The 16,973-nt window shown below is 43.8% G+C and overlaps 1 protein-coding gene across 10 annotated transcripts in view; it reads left to right on the top strand.

The window, feature by feature from the left end:
* The first annotated feature begins 5,761 nt into the window (after positions 1-5,761).
* SPG7 (SPG7 matrix AAA peptidase subunit, paraplegin) overlaps positions 5,762-16,973 on the top strand; it is a 47,095-nt gene continuing 35,883 nt past the window's right edge. For 4 of the 10 annotated variants that reach the window (XM_036345613.1, XM_036345617.1, XM_036345612.1 and 1 more), the window contains exons 1-4: positions 5,762-5,982; positions 8,126-8,228; positions 10,044-10,133; positions 15,322-15,563. In XM_036345613.1, the coding sequence (XP_036201506.1) occupies positions 5,800-5,982; positions 8,126-8,228; positions 10,044-10,133; positions 15,322-15,563 (618 nt within the window). In that variant the 5' untranslated portion in view covers positions 5,762-5,799. Of the gene's footprint in view, positions 5,983-8,125; positions 8,229-8,523; positions 8,584-10,043; positions 10,134-10,781; positions 10,831-15,321; positions 15,564-16,973 lie in introns of those variants that run through there. The other 6 variants (XM_036345614.1, XM_036345619.1, XM_036345616.1 and 3 more) reach the window with 5 other exon arrangements.

Below are 16,973 nucleotides of genomic sequence, written 5' to 3'. Positions count from 1 at the left end.
CACTATATATATATATATATATATATATATATATATATATATATATATATGATTTTTTAAAGAGAGGAAGGGAGAGGGATAGTTAGAAACATTGATGAGAGAGAAACATCGATCAGCTGCCTCCTGCACACCCCCTACTGGGGATATGCCGGCAACTAAGGTACATGCCCTTGACCGGAATCAAACCTGGGACCTTTCAGTCTGCAGGCTAACGCTCTATCCACTGAGCCAAACCGGTTAGGGCTGGCTCTCTCGCTCGCGCTCTCTCTCTCTCACTCTCTCTCTCTCTATATATATATATTATTGATTTCAGACAGGAAGAGAGAGGGAGAGAGAGATAGAAACATCAATGATGAGAGAGTCCATGATCTGCTTCCTCCTGCACACCCACTACTGGGGATCGAACCTGCAACCTAGGCATGTGCCCTGACCAGGAATCAAACCTGGGACTCTGCAGTCCGCAGACCAGTGCTCTATCCACTGAGCCAAACCAGCCAGGGCATCAACTGCACTCTTGTGAGAGAATCTGAGCAGCCAGAACTAGCCAGTCAACCACTCCTGGATTCCTGACCCTCAGAAACTGTATGAAATAAACATTAGTTTTGTTTTTGTTTTTTTATTGTTAATCCCCACCTGAGGATGTTTTTTCCATTAATTTTTTTTTTTTTTTTTTTTTTTTAGAGAGAATGGGAGGGAAGGAGGAATGGAGGGAGGGAGCGAGGGAGGGAGGGAGAGGGAGGGAGGGAGGGAGAGAGAGAGAGAGAGAGAGAGAGAGAGGAACATCAATGTGTGAGAGACACATCGATTGGTTGCCTTGCCTCCTGCATGCAACCCAATAGGGCCAGGGATTGAACCTGCAATCCAGATATGGATTCCCTTGACCGGGAATCGAATCTGTAACCCTTCAGTTCAGTGTGAGGGTAACACTCTAACCATTGGACGACACCAACACCAGCCAGGGCAACATTAGTTGTTTAAACTTGCTAATTTTTAGGGTAATTTGTTGCAAAGTAATGATAGCTGATACAATCAACAGAATAAGTGATTAATGAATTTGGTATGTGCTGTCTACAGCTATGGGAGTTAAAATTATAACAGAATATACACCCTGCCCTTGCAAGCTCCCTCCTAAATATCCATCCAAAGTCCCACACCCAACAGTTTTTGTTTTTGTTTTTGTTTTTTTACAGAGAGGAAGGGAGAGGGATAGAGAGTTAGAAACATCGATGAGAGAGAAATATCGATCAGCTGCCTCCTGCACACTCCCTACTGGGTTTGTGCCCGCAACCAAGGTACATGCCCTTAACCGGAATCGAACCTGGGACCCTTCAGTCCACAGGCTGACGCTCTAGTCCAGTGATGGCAAACCTATGACACGCGTGTCAGAGGTGACACGTGAACTCATTTTTTTGGTTGATTTTTCTTTGTTAAATGGCATTTAAATATATAAAATAAATATCAAAAATATGTCTTTCTTTTACTATGGTTGCACATATCAAAAAATTTCTATATGTGACACAGCACCAGAGTTAAGTTAGGGTTTTTCAAAATGCTGACACGCCGAGCTCAAAAGGTTCGCCATCACTGCTGTAGTCTATCCACTGAGCCAAACCAGTTAGGGCCACACCCAACAGTTTTAAGAAATATATAGGAACACATAGCTATTTGTCAAACGCAAATTCCAGAATGAGCCCAGCCAGTGTGGCTTGTTGGCTGAGCACCGACCTATGAACCAGGAGGTCACGGGTTCCATTCCTGGTCAGGGCACATGCCCAGATTTCAGGCTCAATCTCCAGTAGGGGTCCTGCAGGAGGCAGATGATTATCTTTCATCATAGATGTTTCTATCTCTTTTCCTCTCCCTTCCTCTCTGAAATCAATTAAAAATATATTTTTTAAAAAAATGAACTCTGTGATTATGAAATCTTTTTTTAAAATATATTTTATTGACTTTTCACAGAGAGAAAGGGAGAGAGATAGAGAGTCAGAAACATCGATGAGAGAGAAACATCGATCAGCCGCCTCCTGCACATCTCCCACTGGAGACACACCCGCAACCCAGGTACATGCCCTTGACCAGAATCGAACCTGGGACCCTTCAGTCCGCAGGCCGACGCTCTATCCACTGAGCCAAACCGGTTTCGGCATAAAATCTTATTGTATGTGTAATGAGTAAAACCCAGTTAACGAGTCATATGAGAAGAAATAGTTTCCTAAGACAGATCTTTAGTTCAGAAACAAAGTTTACCAAAATTCAGAGATAAATGTTTATTCAAACATTCCACAAGGAAGTATATTTTATAGAAGACATCCTAATATTAGCCAAATACCTAGTTGTAGACCAGATCATTCAAAGCTGCATGCATGACTTAGCCTTAGTAGGATGAACTCACCTTCCTAATTACAGTACAGCAATTATATTGAGCAACAGTCCAAGGGCTTCAAAGGCCAGGGTATGGAAGCAACCAAGCTTTTAAAAAAAGTTTAGAAGTTTAGTTGCTGCCAAACTGCCTAATTTATAAAAAGAAAGTAATTATTTGTTCTGATATTAATAAGGAAGCCTAGATATGAAAACCCAAAAGATCAATTTCTATCTCTAGACTGCTAAGATATTATTCCTATTTTACTGGCAAGGCAATCAGCAGATGTTCCAAAAGCAGCTTGCGTAAAGCCCTTCAGCTAATAGTGAGCAAGGACTCCTCCTTGCTGAGGAACAGAGGGTGGAGTTCTTAGGATGAGAGTGTAACAGATGCACTCTCTGCTCCTCTCCCTTTATTGCAGCCCACGCTGAAAGGGTGGCACTTCCTCACCTCCTGAGGCTCACTTTGCTCATAAATCTTGAACTGGATATAGAACAAATGGTACCCAGTATAGGGTGGCTGTGCAGAGACCTATGACATGCCCTGACTCAAACCCGGAGTTCACCATGAGATTGCCTCTCAGATGGTTAAGGTAAGCCATGCTGAAACCTCCTGATGAACAGAGTTTAGAGAGCTGAGGAAGTACAAATTAGTGAACAGAAGTTGCAGATAGAATAAAGATAGCTGTAATAGAAATGGCTGAGAGGAAAGTGAAGCTGATATCCTGGTGGGAGATGAAGGAAGCAGGGCCTGAGAGCCAAGTTAGATCCAGGGAGCCAACTCTCTTACAGAGCCTTGTCCAGGGCATGGGCACCCGAATCTTTAAACTAAATCCCTATTGCAAGGCCACAGGAGCCTCTGCTCTGGGACACCACAGGAATTGGACTGAAGCAGTGTAGGATTCAGACTCACAATTCACCTCTCACCTGAGGCCTGGGACACAGCCAGTTTTCAAAGCACATTTGTTAAATAAATGTGTTTGAAGAAATGAATCAATAGTCTTGTTTTCCCAGGACCTAATTTCCCACAGCATCCTAGGAATAACTCCTGAATATGAACGCCTTCTGCCTTCCTGGTTCCCAAGTTGCTTTCACATACTTTAATTGCCTTTTATCTTTACAACAACCCTGTGGGAAACCCAAGGCTGATATTAGCCTCACTTGGCAGATAATTATCATCCCCATTTTACTGATGAGAAAATTGAGGCTTGGGGAAGTTAATAACATGCTCAAAGTCATAGGCTGAGAAGGACAGAAGCCAGCGTTCTTTCACCAGAGGCTGGCCCCCTGCATACAACTGAATCCCAGGCAAAGAGGTTGGAACACAGAGGTTGTATTAAATCAGAGGGTATTCATTTCAAACGATATTGATGGGATTACATCTTATACTCTTCCCAGACACATTCAAGTATGTTAGCAACTTTGAAGCACAAATCCTCTGAACCGGGTGATGAGGGAACAGGCATGAGGATGGCAGGTTTGGTCCTTTCATGTCAGGGAGGCTTTGCACAAGCTTTAATAGGGTGCAAGAAACCACTCTTGTAAGTTTGGTTAGTCATTAGACTGGTCTGGGGAGAGAGTAGGGGCAGGTCACAGGGAGCTGGATGGCAAAATGTGGACAGGACAATTTAACCAGGAAAAGAAAAAATGATGGAGGAGGAAAATGGGAGAGAATGGATTGACTAGGAAGGAAAATTGTAAGAGAACAGGAGAAACAAAAGGAAAGGCAGTTCAGTTGTGTAAATCAGCTGTAGCCCTGGGCTTAGTGGCTGCTTTCTCCACCAACAAACCACAAATAAGAACCTCTGCAAAAGCAGTGGTTGCCAAAGAGCCAAAGGCCAATAATCAAGGCACTTACTTTTAAAAAAGTGTCCCCAAATCGTCCTATTTTCAGGGGGGAGAAAGGGGAAGTATGTACTAGTTATACATGTTACTTTATAACACTTCAGGTGTAATGGTGAGTGATCCAGAACCCAGTGAGACCAGCTCTGAAACTCTGTGCCATCACTTGTTAGATATGACTTTGTTCAAGTTACTTTAATTTTGTCAGTCGTTATCTGTAAAATAGATATTAAAAGTATTTGCTACCCAGCCTGCATGGCTCAGTGGTTGAGCATCAACCTATGAACCAGGAGGTCACCACATTCCCTGGGCTGCAGCTCGATCCCCAGTGTGCCAGTATGGGGTGTGCAGGAGGCAGCCAATCAATGATTCTCTCATCATTGATGTTTCTTTCTCTCCCTCTCCTTTCCTCTCTGAAATCAATAAAAATATATTTTAAAAAAAGTATTTGCTTCTCAGAGTTGTATTAAATCAGAGGGTATTAAATGGAGCCAGGCACTAGTTAGCACTCAGGAAAATGGTTATGATTCATGCTCAGGAATTCAGGGCTACAGAAAAGCACATCCTAACCCTACCCTTGTAATACATCCACCTTATTCTTTGCTTTTCCTACTCAACAAGCTTTACAGCTCTCAGCAATCATTAGTCTGAGAACTAACATTCATACGCAGAGCTAAGGTGGGCCAGAAAAGGGGTGGGTTGGGTGAGGTCAGGACCCCGCAGGGCGAACAGTTTGAGCCGCGGATTAAACCAGACTTCTGGCTATCCAAGAGCAGCTAGTGGACTCTCTGTCCCGGCGGCGATCCTGCCCCCACGGCTGGAAATGACTTTCTTTCTTTTATATATATATATATTTTATTGATTTTTTACAGAGAGGAAGGGACAGAGATAGAGAGTTAGAAACATCGATGAGAGAGAAACATCGACCAGTTGCCTCCTGCACACTTCCTACTGGAGATGTGCCCGCAACCAAGGTACATGCCCTTGACCAGAATCGAACCCGGGACCTTTCAGTCCGCAGGCCGACGCTCTATCCACTGAGCCAAACCGGTTACGGCATGGAAATGACTTTCAGAACTGAGTCAGCGTGCCTCCAGAATATAACTAGCTGGGCTGTTGTCTACTCAAAATTAAACATCTTGTAGGGCGAGATTCCACATTTGTGTCGGCGCCGGGGTTACTGCGTGACCCCCCTTCTCAACATTCTTCCTCTTAACTCAGGCCGGTCCGCGTGAAGGGCCTTCTCCGCGCTCCTCGCGCTAAGACGCGCCGGGCGGGATCGGACCCCGCTGTCGGCTCGCGTTCCCCGCACCTCTCTCGCTCCACGCGGTGACCCGGAACCTGCTGCAGCCAACCCCTCCCCACCCGCGGCCCGGCGCCGAGTCGCTCTACTTCCCTCCAGGGCCCGCCAGGCTGCAGCTGTACTGGCAGCACCCTCCGCCGCGGCAGCTCAATAAACCTGTAGGCAGTCCCGGCGGGACCGGTGCCCAGACGCTGCGCGACCCGGAAGCCGGCTCCGGGGGAAGAAGCCTGGGAAGCCCCAACCGCGCAGGCGCCTCGAGGAGTCCCCGACCAGGCCGGCGCCGCTTCCGGGCCAACATGGCGGCCGCGTGGCTGCTGCTGCGTGCCCTCCGGCAGGGCCAGGGTCCGGGTCCCGGGCGGCTGTGCGGCCCTTGCTTGGGCTGGGGCCCGAGTCTCCACGTCGGGTTCGGGAGGAGGTGGCCGTACTTCGTCTACAGGACTCCGATGGGTGTCGCCGAGGCTGGAGGCCGAGTCCTGCAGGTAACCCGGGTCGCGTAGATGCCGCTCCCGCCGGGGCTGGGAGGCGGTAGCGCGTTATGCAGGCCCTGGCTTGGGTGTTTCCAGCCCGTACTTCGGGTGTTGGTATTTTCTGCCTGTATTCCTTGCGTTTTAAAATCGAAGACAATAAGAGTTTCATCATTTTCTATTAGAGAAGTATTTTACATTTGGCTCAGACCAGAGCCCCTCAAGATGAATTTTTCCACCGTGCACATAGTAGCTGGCCACAGTCCTCAGTGGCCTGAGGGTTTGTGTGAGCAAAACACCACGTAGCTGTAGTTTACTTTCGTCGTGCAGCAGCCTCAAACGTTATCGATACAAATTCATGGAGCACCTTCGATGTGAATGCTGTGTTCCAGACCCTGCTAAGGTTGACATTTCATCCTGAAAGCAAGCGCTAAGTCCTGGTGCGTTTTTTTTGTTTTGTTTTTTTTAAAATATATTTTATTGATTTTTTACAGAGAGGAAGGGAGAGAGATAGAGAGTTAGAAACATCGATGAGAGAGAAACATCGATCAGCTGCCTCCTGCACATCTCCCACTGGGGATGTGCCCGCAACCCAGGTACATGCCCTTGACCGGAATCGAACCTGGGACCTCTCAGTCCGCAGGCCAACGCTCTATCCACTGAGCCAAACCGGTTTCGGCCCTGGTGCGTTTTTAGCTGATTTTTTCTTCCCAGACCTTTCTTAGCAATTCAACCCTCGCATTTTAGGTCGAAATTTATTATTATTTTTACATAATTTGAGAACCAATTTTAATTATAGTCCTATTCTAGATTACTGGCCACTTTCCTGAACTTGAGGGCAACTATAGATATGCTGCCCCCTCCCCCCTTTTTCATTCTATTGAGAAGGAACATAACTTATTATCTTAAGTCTGATCCTTTGCTTATTCTGTAAAATAAGAGCTTAAATAAACAACTCACACATACTTGTGAAATCTAAGCAAATTCTCTCACCAATGGCTATAATAGTAATAAACTAAGTAAGCTGGTTTAAACAGTCTTTGGGGCTGACATTGAAGAATGATGATTTTTGTGTGTACTATATTTAACACACTGATGTTGCTTATTTATTAGGTCCAGTCCACACTCAGTGGCCCTCTTCTATATGATCTCTTCTTGTCACTGAGGCAAGAATAGTAGTATTTATTAAATGGGACAATAATTGTATAGACTAGAAATTTTCATTCTATTGCTAAAGGAAATTGCATGTAATGTGCTCCTCACCGAGGAGCATTGGGCAAGGTGTTAACTTTTCTTCATAGCAGCAACAGAGCAGAAATGAGCTAAGGAAAAAAAATTAAAAATAAGTGACCCTGGCTGGGTAGCTTAGTTGGTTAGAGCATCCTCTCGATACGCCAAGGATTTGGGTTTGATCTCTGGTCTGGGCATGTACAAGAAGTAACCAGTGAATTCTTCAGTAAGTGAAGGCTGCCTTGTATTTCAAACATGCTTTCTATCATTCATTGACTGTATGCATTTTGTTATGCACATTTCATTTGTTTAATAAGGTGTGTAAGACACCTTTCTAGATGAAACTCTGTGTGCCACACTTTGCACTACTCATAACATAATGATAACCTCAAGATTATCAGGAGAAATATTTAAATTTCCATTTTATGAAGAACCAAATTATTAGTTATGCTTTTTAAAAAAATTACCAGTTTACATAATTAATCAGGGTGCATTTTAAGTTCTAACTTTTTTTGTTTATTGTATAATGCATCATTTGAAAATACCAAGGAAATAATCCTTTTGTTTTCAATGATGCATGAGTGGAAGTAATGCTAGTTGGCAGTATTTGATTATAAGAACTCAATAAAGTAATTGTGTTTAAAAAAAATTAAATGAAACAACACATAGATGTTTCTCTCCTTTTTCTCTTTTTCTTTTTCTTTCTCTTTCTCTGTCTCATATCAATCAACCAATAAAATAAATAATAGAACAAATAAAGAAATTGCCAACATAGATACAGAAAAAATTAAATTGGCCTTAAGAATATGAAACATATTCAAGTGGGAGAATGCTCATCTTGAAAACAGAACTTTGGAAATATAGACTGGTACACTACTGTAGTACCTGGAAGACTGATCCTGGTTGTCATTTTTTTTTTTTTTTTCAGAGTTTCCAATTGCGACTGTTAACCCCTACCTTTGAAGGGATCCATGAATTGTTATTGAAACAGCATCTAGTCCAGAATCCATTGAGGCTCTGGAAGCTTTTAGGTGTGTATCTGTTGAAAGACAAGTGACAGGCAAAGCCTGGGCCATTTGTGAGTAAATAAAGGGTAATGTTGCTGGTTTGACATTGACAGAAAAACGAAATCACTAATCAGACCTTTGGCTTCTATATATCATGAGTCCTTAGATGCTTTGAAATGAAGTTTACAAAAAGGATGGTTGTCTAAGATCAGAACAGGCCATTTTTGCTTATTTTGAATCATTTGTTTTTTTTTAAATTCTGGTGTATAGCAATAATTGGGCTGCTTGAAAAGTTTTGTCATGTTTTCATGTTCTCTAGCCAGCTCCAAGAACGTTTGTAAGGATCTACAGAGTGGCTCATGTGTTTTATAACCAGAAGGTAACTAAAACTAGCCTGGAAATAATTTGCTTTCACTATAGACTTGCACTGTTTAGTGAGACTCTGACATCCTACTGTCTCTCTTGACCTTAGGTCAAACGATCTTAAGGAGTGACTTCTGTAATTTGACTCCCTCCTTTATCCAGTTGGAATAGGGAAAAAGTAAAATCTTCTGACTGCTAGTATACATCAGATAGCCTGGTGTCCACACATGGTGAGAAAGCTGTGACTTGGGGGCAGTTTGCACATCTGGTATCTGTGTTTTTTCTCTTTTTATTTTAATATATTTTATTGATTTTTTACAGAGAGGAGGGGAGAGGGATAGAGAGTTAGAAACATCGATGAGAGAGAGACATCGATCAGCTGCCTCCTGCACACTCGCTACTGGGGATGTGCCCACAACCAAGGTACATGCCCTTGACCAGAATCAAACCTGGGACCCTTCAGTCCGCAGGCTGATGCTCTATCCACTGAGCCAAACCGATTAGGGCTATCTTGTTTTTTCATTTAAATCTACACATGTGCCCAGTGGCACACCTTTCAACCTTCAACAGCCTAATCTGTGTCAGGTGGCCATCAAGGTAGTTTCACTTGTGATTCTGTTAATGTCTGTGAAGAAAAGTACAACTCGGTCATAGTTTTGAGAATCTTTCCCCCCCATTTTTAACACTGATTTGTTAAGACCTTGGATAAAATAGGCCTTTTGTGTGAGGAGTGTTATGTAGTCCTGTTTCGGTGATGGTGACAGTTGACTTGCTGCCTTACTGCATGTGCCAATGCCATTTGTGTCCTTTATTTGTTCATTTAAAGTGACTATATATTAGAGGGATTATTCTTCAACAAATTCCTGACACGTTCTCAAATTTAAGTTCATAATTAATTTTCACTTTCTCACATTCACTATTTTAAATCACAAAGGTATTTCATAAGTTGAAGTAGTTTATTGTTCTATAACTAGAGGCCCAGTGCATGAAATTCGTGCACGGGTAGGGTCCTTAGGCCTAGTTGGCAATCAGGGCCAATCAGGGGTCGATCTGGGGGCAATCAGGCCCCGCCCCTGCTTGCCAGCCCCACCCCCAGCCACTGCCTGTCACCTCCCTCTGTGGGGCAACCAGTGGGGTGATCAGGGGGTCCCTCGCTGGCACCTGCCTTGGCTGGCCTGGGGCCTGCTGGCTAGGGCAGCTCCTGCGTTGAGCATCTTCACTCTAGTGGTCAGTGTGCATCATAGTGACTGGTCGTTCCACCTTTTGGTTGATTTGCATATTAGGCTTTTATTATATAGGATTTGTAAATACTATACTAAGAATGATAGAAGAAAATGCTTTATCTCAAACTTCTACATCTTATAGGTTTTAGATAGTTTCTATTTTGATTTGGTTATTTGAAAATGTACTCTTCTCCTAAGTATTCCCCTATAGTTGCAGATCTTGATTGTTAAACACTTTCCCTATTCCTTGTAGGTGGCACTTACTATTTCAACACCTCAAGGAAGAAGCAGAAGACTAAGGACCATGATAAATCCAAGGGGAGGACCCCTGAAGATGATGAAGGTAGCTCTATTGGATGTTCTGGAATGATGGCTGGCTTCGTTGCCTTCACAAGCACATTCTAGCCTAAGCAACAGGAAACCTATTTTATTTTTTTCCATTGATTTTCTTTTTATTTTTAGAAAGAGTGGGAGGGAGGGAGAGAGAAGGGGGGGGGGGAGATCAATTGTTTGCTTCCTGCATGTGCCCCAACAAGGCTGGGGATCAAACCTTCAACCTGGGTATAAGCCCTTGAACAGGAATCAAAACTTCAACTGTGGCCGAAACCGGTTGGGCTCAGTGGATAGAGCGTCGGCCTGCGGACTGAGAGGTCCCAGGTTCGGTTCCGGTCAAGGGCATGTACCTGGGTTGCGGGCATATCCCCAGTGGGAGATGTGCAGGAGGCAGCTGATCGATGATTCTCTCTCATCGATGTTTCTAACTCTCTATCTCTCTCCCTTCCTCTCTGTAAAAAATCAATAAAATATATTTAAAAAAAAAAAAAAAAAATTCAACTGTGAGGGCAGATACTGTAACCACTGAGAATACTGGCCAGGGCAGAAAACCTGTCTTAAAAGTAGGGCAAGCCCAGGCACCTGTGCTCCTCTCCCTGAGTACACCTATCCCCAATCTCTAATTCTGTTGCTGGATCCTTCCTGTCTGTCCTTTTAGAGACGCTTTCATCAGCACCTGTCTCGTGTCCTCTTCAGAATGCCTAAAGGTAGGGAGCATTTCTGTTCTTTGCATGGAAAAAGTGAATCTTAAATCTCCCCCATACTCAAGAGTTCTGGGGCACGAGGAAGGCACTAGGACTTCTTGGCTAAACTCACCCCCATACACACCTGGTTAGTAAGCTTGAGAAGTAGCCCCCAGAGGAGAGGAGGGTGCAGTGTAAAGAGAACATAGGCGATCACTGTCCTATGAGAAGACCACTGTGATCCTGTGTCAGCCTCCAGTCCCAGTTCACAGTGAACTCACTTGGAAATGTTAAGTCTTATCTCTACTCTGAAATTGGGACCAGATGATCATATAAAGAGTGAGGGAAATAAAAATGTAAGTTTGAACTGAATTTACCTCTAAGGAGCTGATAATAATGAGAAGGAACTGGAGCAGCTTGTGCTAAGGGTGCAGCTGTGCGTGTGTGTGTGTGTGTGTGTGTGTGTGTGTGTGTATACATACGTACGGACATACACACTAGTCTGGTTTTTATTTGAAAAGAATTGAACTTTTGTGAAGAAAACAGAACAGGTGTTTATTGGAGTCCAATCCAAACTGTCCTTTTACTGTTTTTAGACATTCTACAGAACTGTCTTATTTAACACCAAGCTATATCTTTTGAAAATTGTAGATCTGTTTCGCACTCTAGAACAGATGGTTGTGAGTCACAGAATTGCTTTTTTTAAACCCCTTTCACATGGGGTGTGGTGGGGCATTACGTGCAGAACATTGAGGAACAGGAGTTGATTTGTGCACTGCAGCTACCCAGTCAGGAACAGGGGATTTACAAGTTCAGCATCTTAAATGTATCGAAAATAGACATTGTGATCATATAAAGCCTCTAAAGGAGAGATGTTGGCATGAACCTCATTCAGGTCAGTGGTTTGATGACTGTCAGTGTTACTTATTAGAAAACAAGATTGAAAATAAAATATTTGAAGTAGATGGTTTCTAAGTAATTAATACTCACCTGAGAACATAAATTTGCTTTCCAAAATAACCTGTAGCCTTTATTTAGCTGCCTTTTGTGAGTATGAACTTTAAATATTAGGTTTATTACTATAATCTATTATAACAAGATATGAAATATCATATTTACCATCATGTTTTCAAAACAATTACTAGGACAGCCTTCTCAGTGAGTTTCATTTGTGTGTGTTTTTTTCAGTTTTTGAATTCTTTATTTGTTCTACTGTTCTCTGTTTTGTCACTTGAGTTTTAAACTGATTTAAAGTGCTTTTGAATTCCTCTGATTGTTGGAGAGAAAGATGGTGTGTTTGTGGTGATACCTCTAGGCAATGCAGAGAGGGGCAGGTGCACAGTGAGTTCCACCTGTGCTCTTGTCCTTGGAGAAGTGACTACATGTGTAGCTTGCTGTGGACCTCCCACCCCAGGCTTTGGGCTGAACCCTGCATTTGTCCTGGGTCCTCTCTTGCTTCCCCTAAGTGGATGTGCACGTTTGTGCATGAAGGAACACATGGATTGTGGGGAGGACAAATAAGTGGCTGAAGTTTTGGCTGCTGAGATAGATCTGGACCCATCTTGGGCAAAACGTGGTGAAAGATTGCTTGCATTTCTCAGTGGGCATCATTAACAGCAGGTCTGGTAAAATCTAGTTGGAGTGTTGGGGAGGATGACCCACACTGCACAGGTGAGCTCCACAGGAGTAGTTCTAGGGCCTCTTTTTGTAAACAGAGGTGCTGGATGGTTGTAAGGACTGGGGTAAGTGGGCCATGACCATGGAGAGTACCATATAATTAAAATACAGCACCTTTCCCTCCACCTCAGCAGAGGACGGGGCTATCTGGTTAGGGGACTTGGGCAGAAGACTGTGTGGTCTCGCCTTTGGTGGGTTACTAAAATCCAGCCCACTTGTAGAACTCCTTTTCCCAGCTTTGCTCTGGGCCAGAGAGAAGTAACCCCTGCACGTGCTTTCTGTTCCTCCCCAAAAGTTTCTCCCTCATTCCCTTCTTCCTGGAGTGTTATTCTGTCCACCATGTGCTGAGGTTGACTCACCTCTCCCGAGGTTTCCTCATGACTTTAGATCCGGGGTTGAGTCTTCTGTCTTTTTCCATTCACAAGAACTGAACTTGAAGCTATCTATATCCTAAGTGGGGTATTAATAACGGCGTAATGCACCCTAGCTTGTTTGGCTCAGTGGATAGAGCATTGGCCAGCGGACTGAAGGGTCCCAGGTTCGTTTCTGGCCAAGGCCACATACCCATGTTGTGGGCTTGATCACCAGTGGGGAGCGTGCAGGAAGCAGCCAATCAATGATTCTCTCTGATCATTGATGTTTCTGTCTCTCTCTCCCTCTCCCTTCCTCTCTGAAATCAACTTAAAAATTTTTTTTAAAAATAACTGAATAATGCAATGTGGTGGTGGTGGTGGTGGTAGTGGTGGTAGTGGTGGTAGTGGTGGTGGTGGTGTTACCTGATAGATCTGAGAAAGAATTGTTCTTTAAGAATAGTCTAGAATTAAGTAGTTCCCAGAATTAAGTAGTTCCCAGAATTAAGTGGACCCCCGTATATGTCTAGTGACTAAACAGTATATCTTGCACTTTAAATATATATCTAATTATTTTTAGAGAGAGTAAGAGAGAGAGAGAGAAGAAATCTATGTGAGAGAGGTACATCCATTGGCTGCCTCCAGTACTTGCCCTGACTGGGGACCAAACCCACAACCTAGGCATGTGCCCTGACTGGAAATCGAGCCAGGGACACTACAGTGTACGGGATGATGCTCCAATCAACGGGCCAGGGCTATCTTGCCCTTTTCAAATGTTATTGTGATGAATGACCTATAACTTATTTGAATGTTACTCATTATGATAAATATCAAGTGTAACATAGTGGTTGCGGGGAGGGCATATGGGGTCTTCAGAGGCGTCGGAAAGGTATTATTTCCTTTATTTTAATTTATTATCATTATTATTAAATATATTTTTATTGATTTCAGAGAGGAAGGGAAAAGGAGAGAGAGATAGAAACATCAATGATGAGAGAGAATCATGGATCTGCTGCCTCGATCCCGCAACCCGGGCATGTGCCATTGATTGGAATCAAACCCAAGACCCTTCAGTCCACAGGCGAATGCTCTACCCACTAAACCAAACCCGCTAGGGCTAATTTATTACCATTTTTTAAAAATAATTTTTTTATTTCAGAGAGGAAGGGAGAGGGATAGAAATAGAAACATCAGTGATGAGAAAGAATCATTGATAGATTATCTTCTTCATACTCCCTGTTGGGGGTCAAGCTCACAACCCAGGCATGTGCCCTGACCAGAGTCTAACCATGACTTCCTGGTTCGTAGGTTAACGCTCAACCACTGAGCCACATTGGCCAGGCAGGAAAGGTTTTATTTCTTAAGGTAGGTGGTGGTAAAACATTTGTTTTATTGTTATTAATACTTACACATGTGTCATAAATACTCTGTTGATGATGTTTAGTATCTAATCAAGCCTGGAACCTGAAGTACCTGACTTTATTATGGCTTGGGTCAGATACGTTTTTAGTGAAGGAGTTTACTGTGCAGCTGTACTTTGTGGTGGTCCTGGGAGGTTTATTGTTTTGTTTTGTTTGTTTTTTTAATATATTTTATTGATTTTTTACAGAGAGGAAGGGAGAGGAATAGAGAGTTCGAAACATCGATCAGCTGCCTCCTGCAAACCTCCCACTGGGGATGTGCCTGCAACCAAGGTACATGCCCTTGACTGGAATCAAACCTGGGACCTTTCAGTCTGCAGGCCAACGCCCTATCCACTGAGCCAAACCGGTTAGGGCTTTTGTTTTGTTTTTTAATGTTTTTATTGATATTAGAGAGTGAGAGGGAGAGAGACAGACAGGCAGACTGACAGACATTGTTCAGTTGTCTCCTGACCGGAGCTCAAACCTGCAACTTGGGTATGTGCCCTAACTGGGAATCAAACTGGCTTTCCTTCAGTGTATACAATGATGCTTAAACCAACTGAGCCATATGGCCCCGGCCTGGAAAGCTTTTTTTTTTTTTTTTTTTTTTTTTTTAATATATTTTATTGATTTTTTACAGAGAGGAAGGGAGAGAGATAGAGAGTTAGAAACATCGATGAGAGAGAAACATCGATCAGCTGCCTCCTGCACACCCCCTACTGGGGATGTGCCCACAACCAAGGTACATGCCCTTGACTGGAATCGAACCTGGGACCCTTCAGTCCGCAGTCTGACGCTCTATCCACTGAGCCAAACCGGCTAGGGCTGGAAAGCTTTTTTATGTTAAAAATGATTTCATATTTTCTAAGCTGGTGGGACCTCTGAATGGAATGTTGGTGACTTTGAATAGCTTGTGATTACCGTTTGTCTCAAATCACTTTGTTGAAAAATAAGCCAAAATGTAGGATCTTATGGAAGATGAGACTACTGTCTTAATGTTGAGCTTTGCTGATGAAAGGATGTAAAGCATAGAGGGTGCACTTGGCCTGTGGGCTACGTCTAACACTCCTGATCCCTACTCACAGAGGAGAGGAAGCGCAAGGAGCGAGAGGACCAGATGTACCGTGAGAGGCTGCGCACATTGTTCATCATCGCTGTTGTCATGAGCCTGCTGAATGCATTTAGCAGCAGTGGGGGCAACATTTCCTGGAATGACTTTGTCAACGAGATGCTGGCCAAAGGCGAGGTGCAGCGGGTCCAGGTGGTACCTGAGAGCGACGTGGTGGAAGTGTACCTGCACCCTGGAGCCGTGGTATTCGGGCGACCTGTGAGTGATGACAAGGGCACAAGCGTGGAAAGACCTGGAGACGAGTGTGTATCCTCCTTTTCACTCAGTCCCTGCCCACCCTCATTTTTTTGGTTGTCATATTTTATGTTTTCTTAAAAGAAGATGTGAGTATCTTTATTTAAAGGAGGATTTGTTGGAGGTTTTTGAGTGGTGGCCCACTAAGATGGAGCTTAAAATGGGGAAAGGCAGTGTTGTCTCCAATAGAAGCTAGTGGGGTCCACAGCTGCCATGATGTCTGTACATCAAAAGGAAGAGTTAGAAGTAGTGACAGGGTGGTCATAGTGGTGACTCCCTGGTACTAAGGGGAGAGGAGCCAGCTGCAGTCCTGAGCATTTGTTCATTCTGTTGAGGCATGTGGTGTGGTGCTGGCCAGAGGTTAACAGACAGGGTAGTTTTTGGCAAATGCAGGTGATATGAGGTGACTAGGGGTTGGCGAAGCAGAAATCTCTTGGGGGTTTAGGATGGGGGCAAGAAACTAACAGTACTGTGAGGGGGTGGCTAAAAACTAGAGTCTGCAAGGGCTGGTTCTCCAACAAGAGCAAAAGAGAAAAGGAACAAGGAACCTTTTTCATTTCCTAGCTCAGACATCCCCTTCACCTCAGGAGAGAACCCCAGCATAGTCAGAACTAGAGAGTGGTGCCCTAACCAGAGGCGGTGGCAGACACTGCAGAGGGGTCAGGAGTGTGGGATTTCATACCAGGTACAAGGTTAGGCATCAAAGACTGGGAGAGACACACCCTAGTGTCAGTGGCCTAGTTGTCTGGCACTGCTGGGAAATGAGGTGAGGCATATGGAGACGGCCCCAAAAGTTTGGGTGAAAATGAATCACTCTCCAATCTCTGATTCCATTCTTTTCATTCTCCAGTAGCCACAGCACCATAGTTTGGCCCAAGAAAGGTAACATTGACATCAGAATTTTTTTTCTTTTGTCTTTTTTCACCCAGGACTTTATTTTTTTATTTTTTAAATATATTTTTATTGATTTCAGAGAGGAAGGGAGTATTCTCTCCCTTATATCATGCTCCCACAGCATGCCTCATGTGCACTACATTCTCTACTCTGGTTTTTTAATATGGTTGAGGTGTCACTGGAGTGCTCATCCTCCCCTAAGATGCTTGGCTATGAGTACAGCACAACCCAGTTTCTCTTACATCAGATATCTAGCATGGTATTTGCAGCTGGTTGTCACTTAGAAGGGCTTGTAATTTAGTTGGGATGATAGGATCAACACATAGTCTGCTGAAAGTAAAAGTTAAATTCCAGCACACTTCAGAAATGAATGGTGATACCCTCATTAGGTAGCTCAGTTGGTTAAAACATTATCCCAATATGCCAAGGTTGGGGGTTCGATCCCTGGTCAGGGCACATGCAAGAATCAACCAGTGAATG

The sequence above is a fragment of the Myotis myotis genome, unplaced genomic scaffold (genome assembly GCF_014108235.1).
Source record: "Myotis myotis isolate mMyoMyo1 unplaced genomic scaffold, mMyoMyo1.p scaffold_m19_p_19, whole genome shotgun sequence".
In the NCBI taxonomy this organism is placed as follows: domain Eukaryota; kingdom Metazoa; phylum Chordata; class Mammalia; order Chiroptera; family Vespertilionidae; genus Myotis; species Myotis myotis.
Note: the sequence above shows the minus strand (reverse complement) of the source record. Positions and strands in the feature narration are given on the sequence as shown.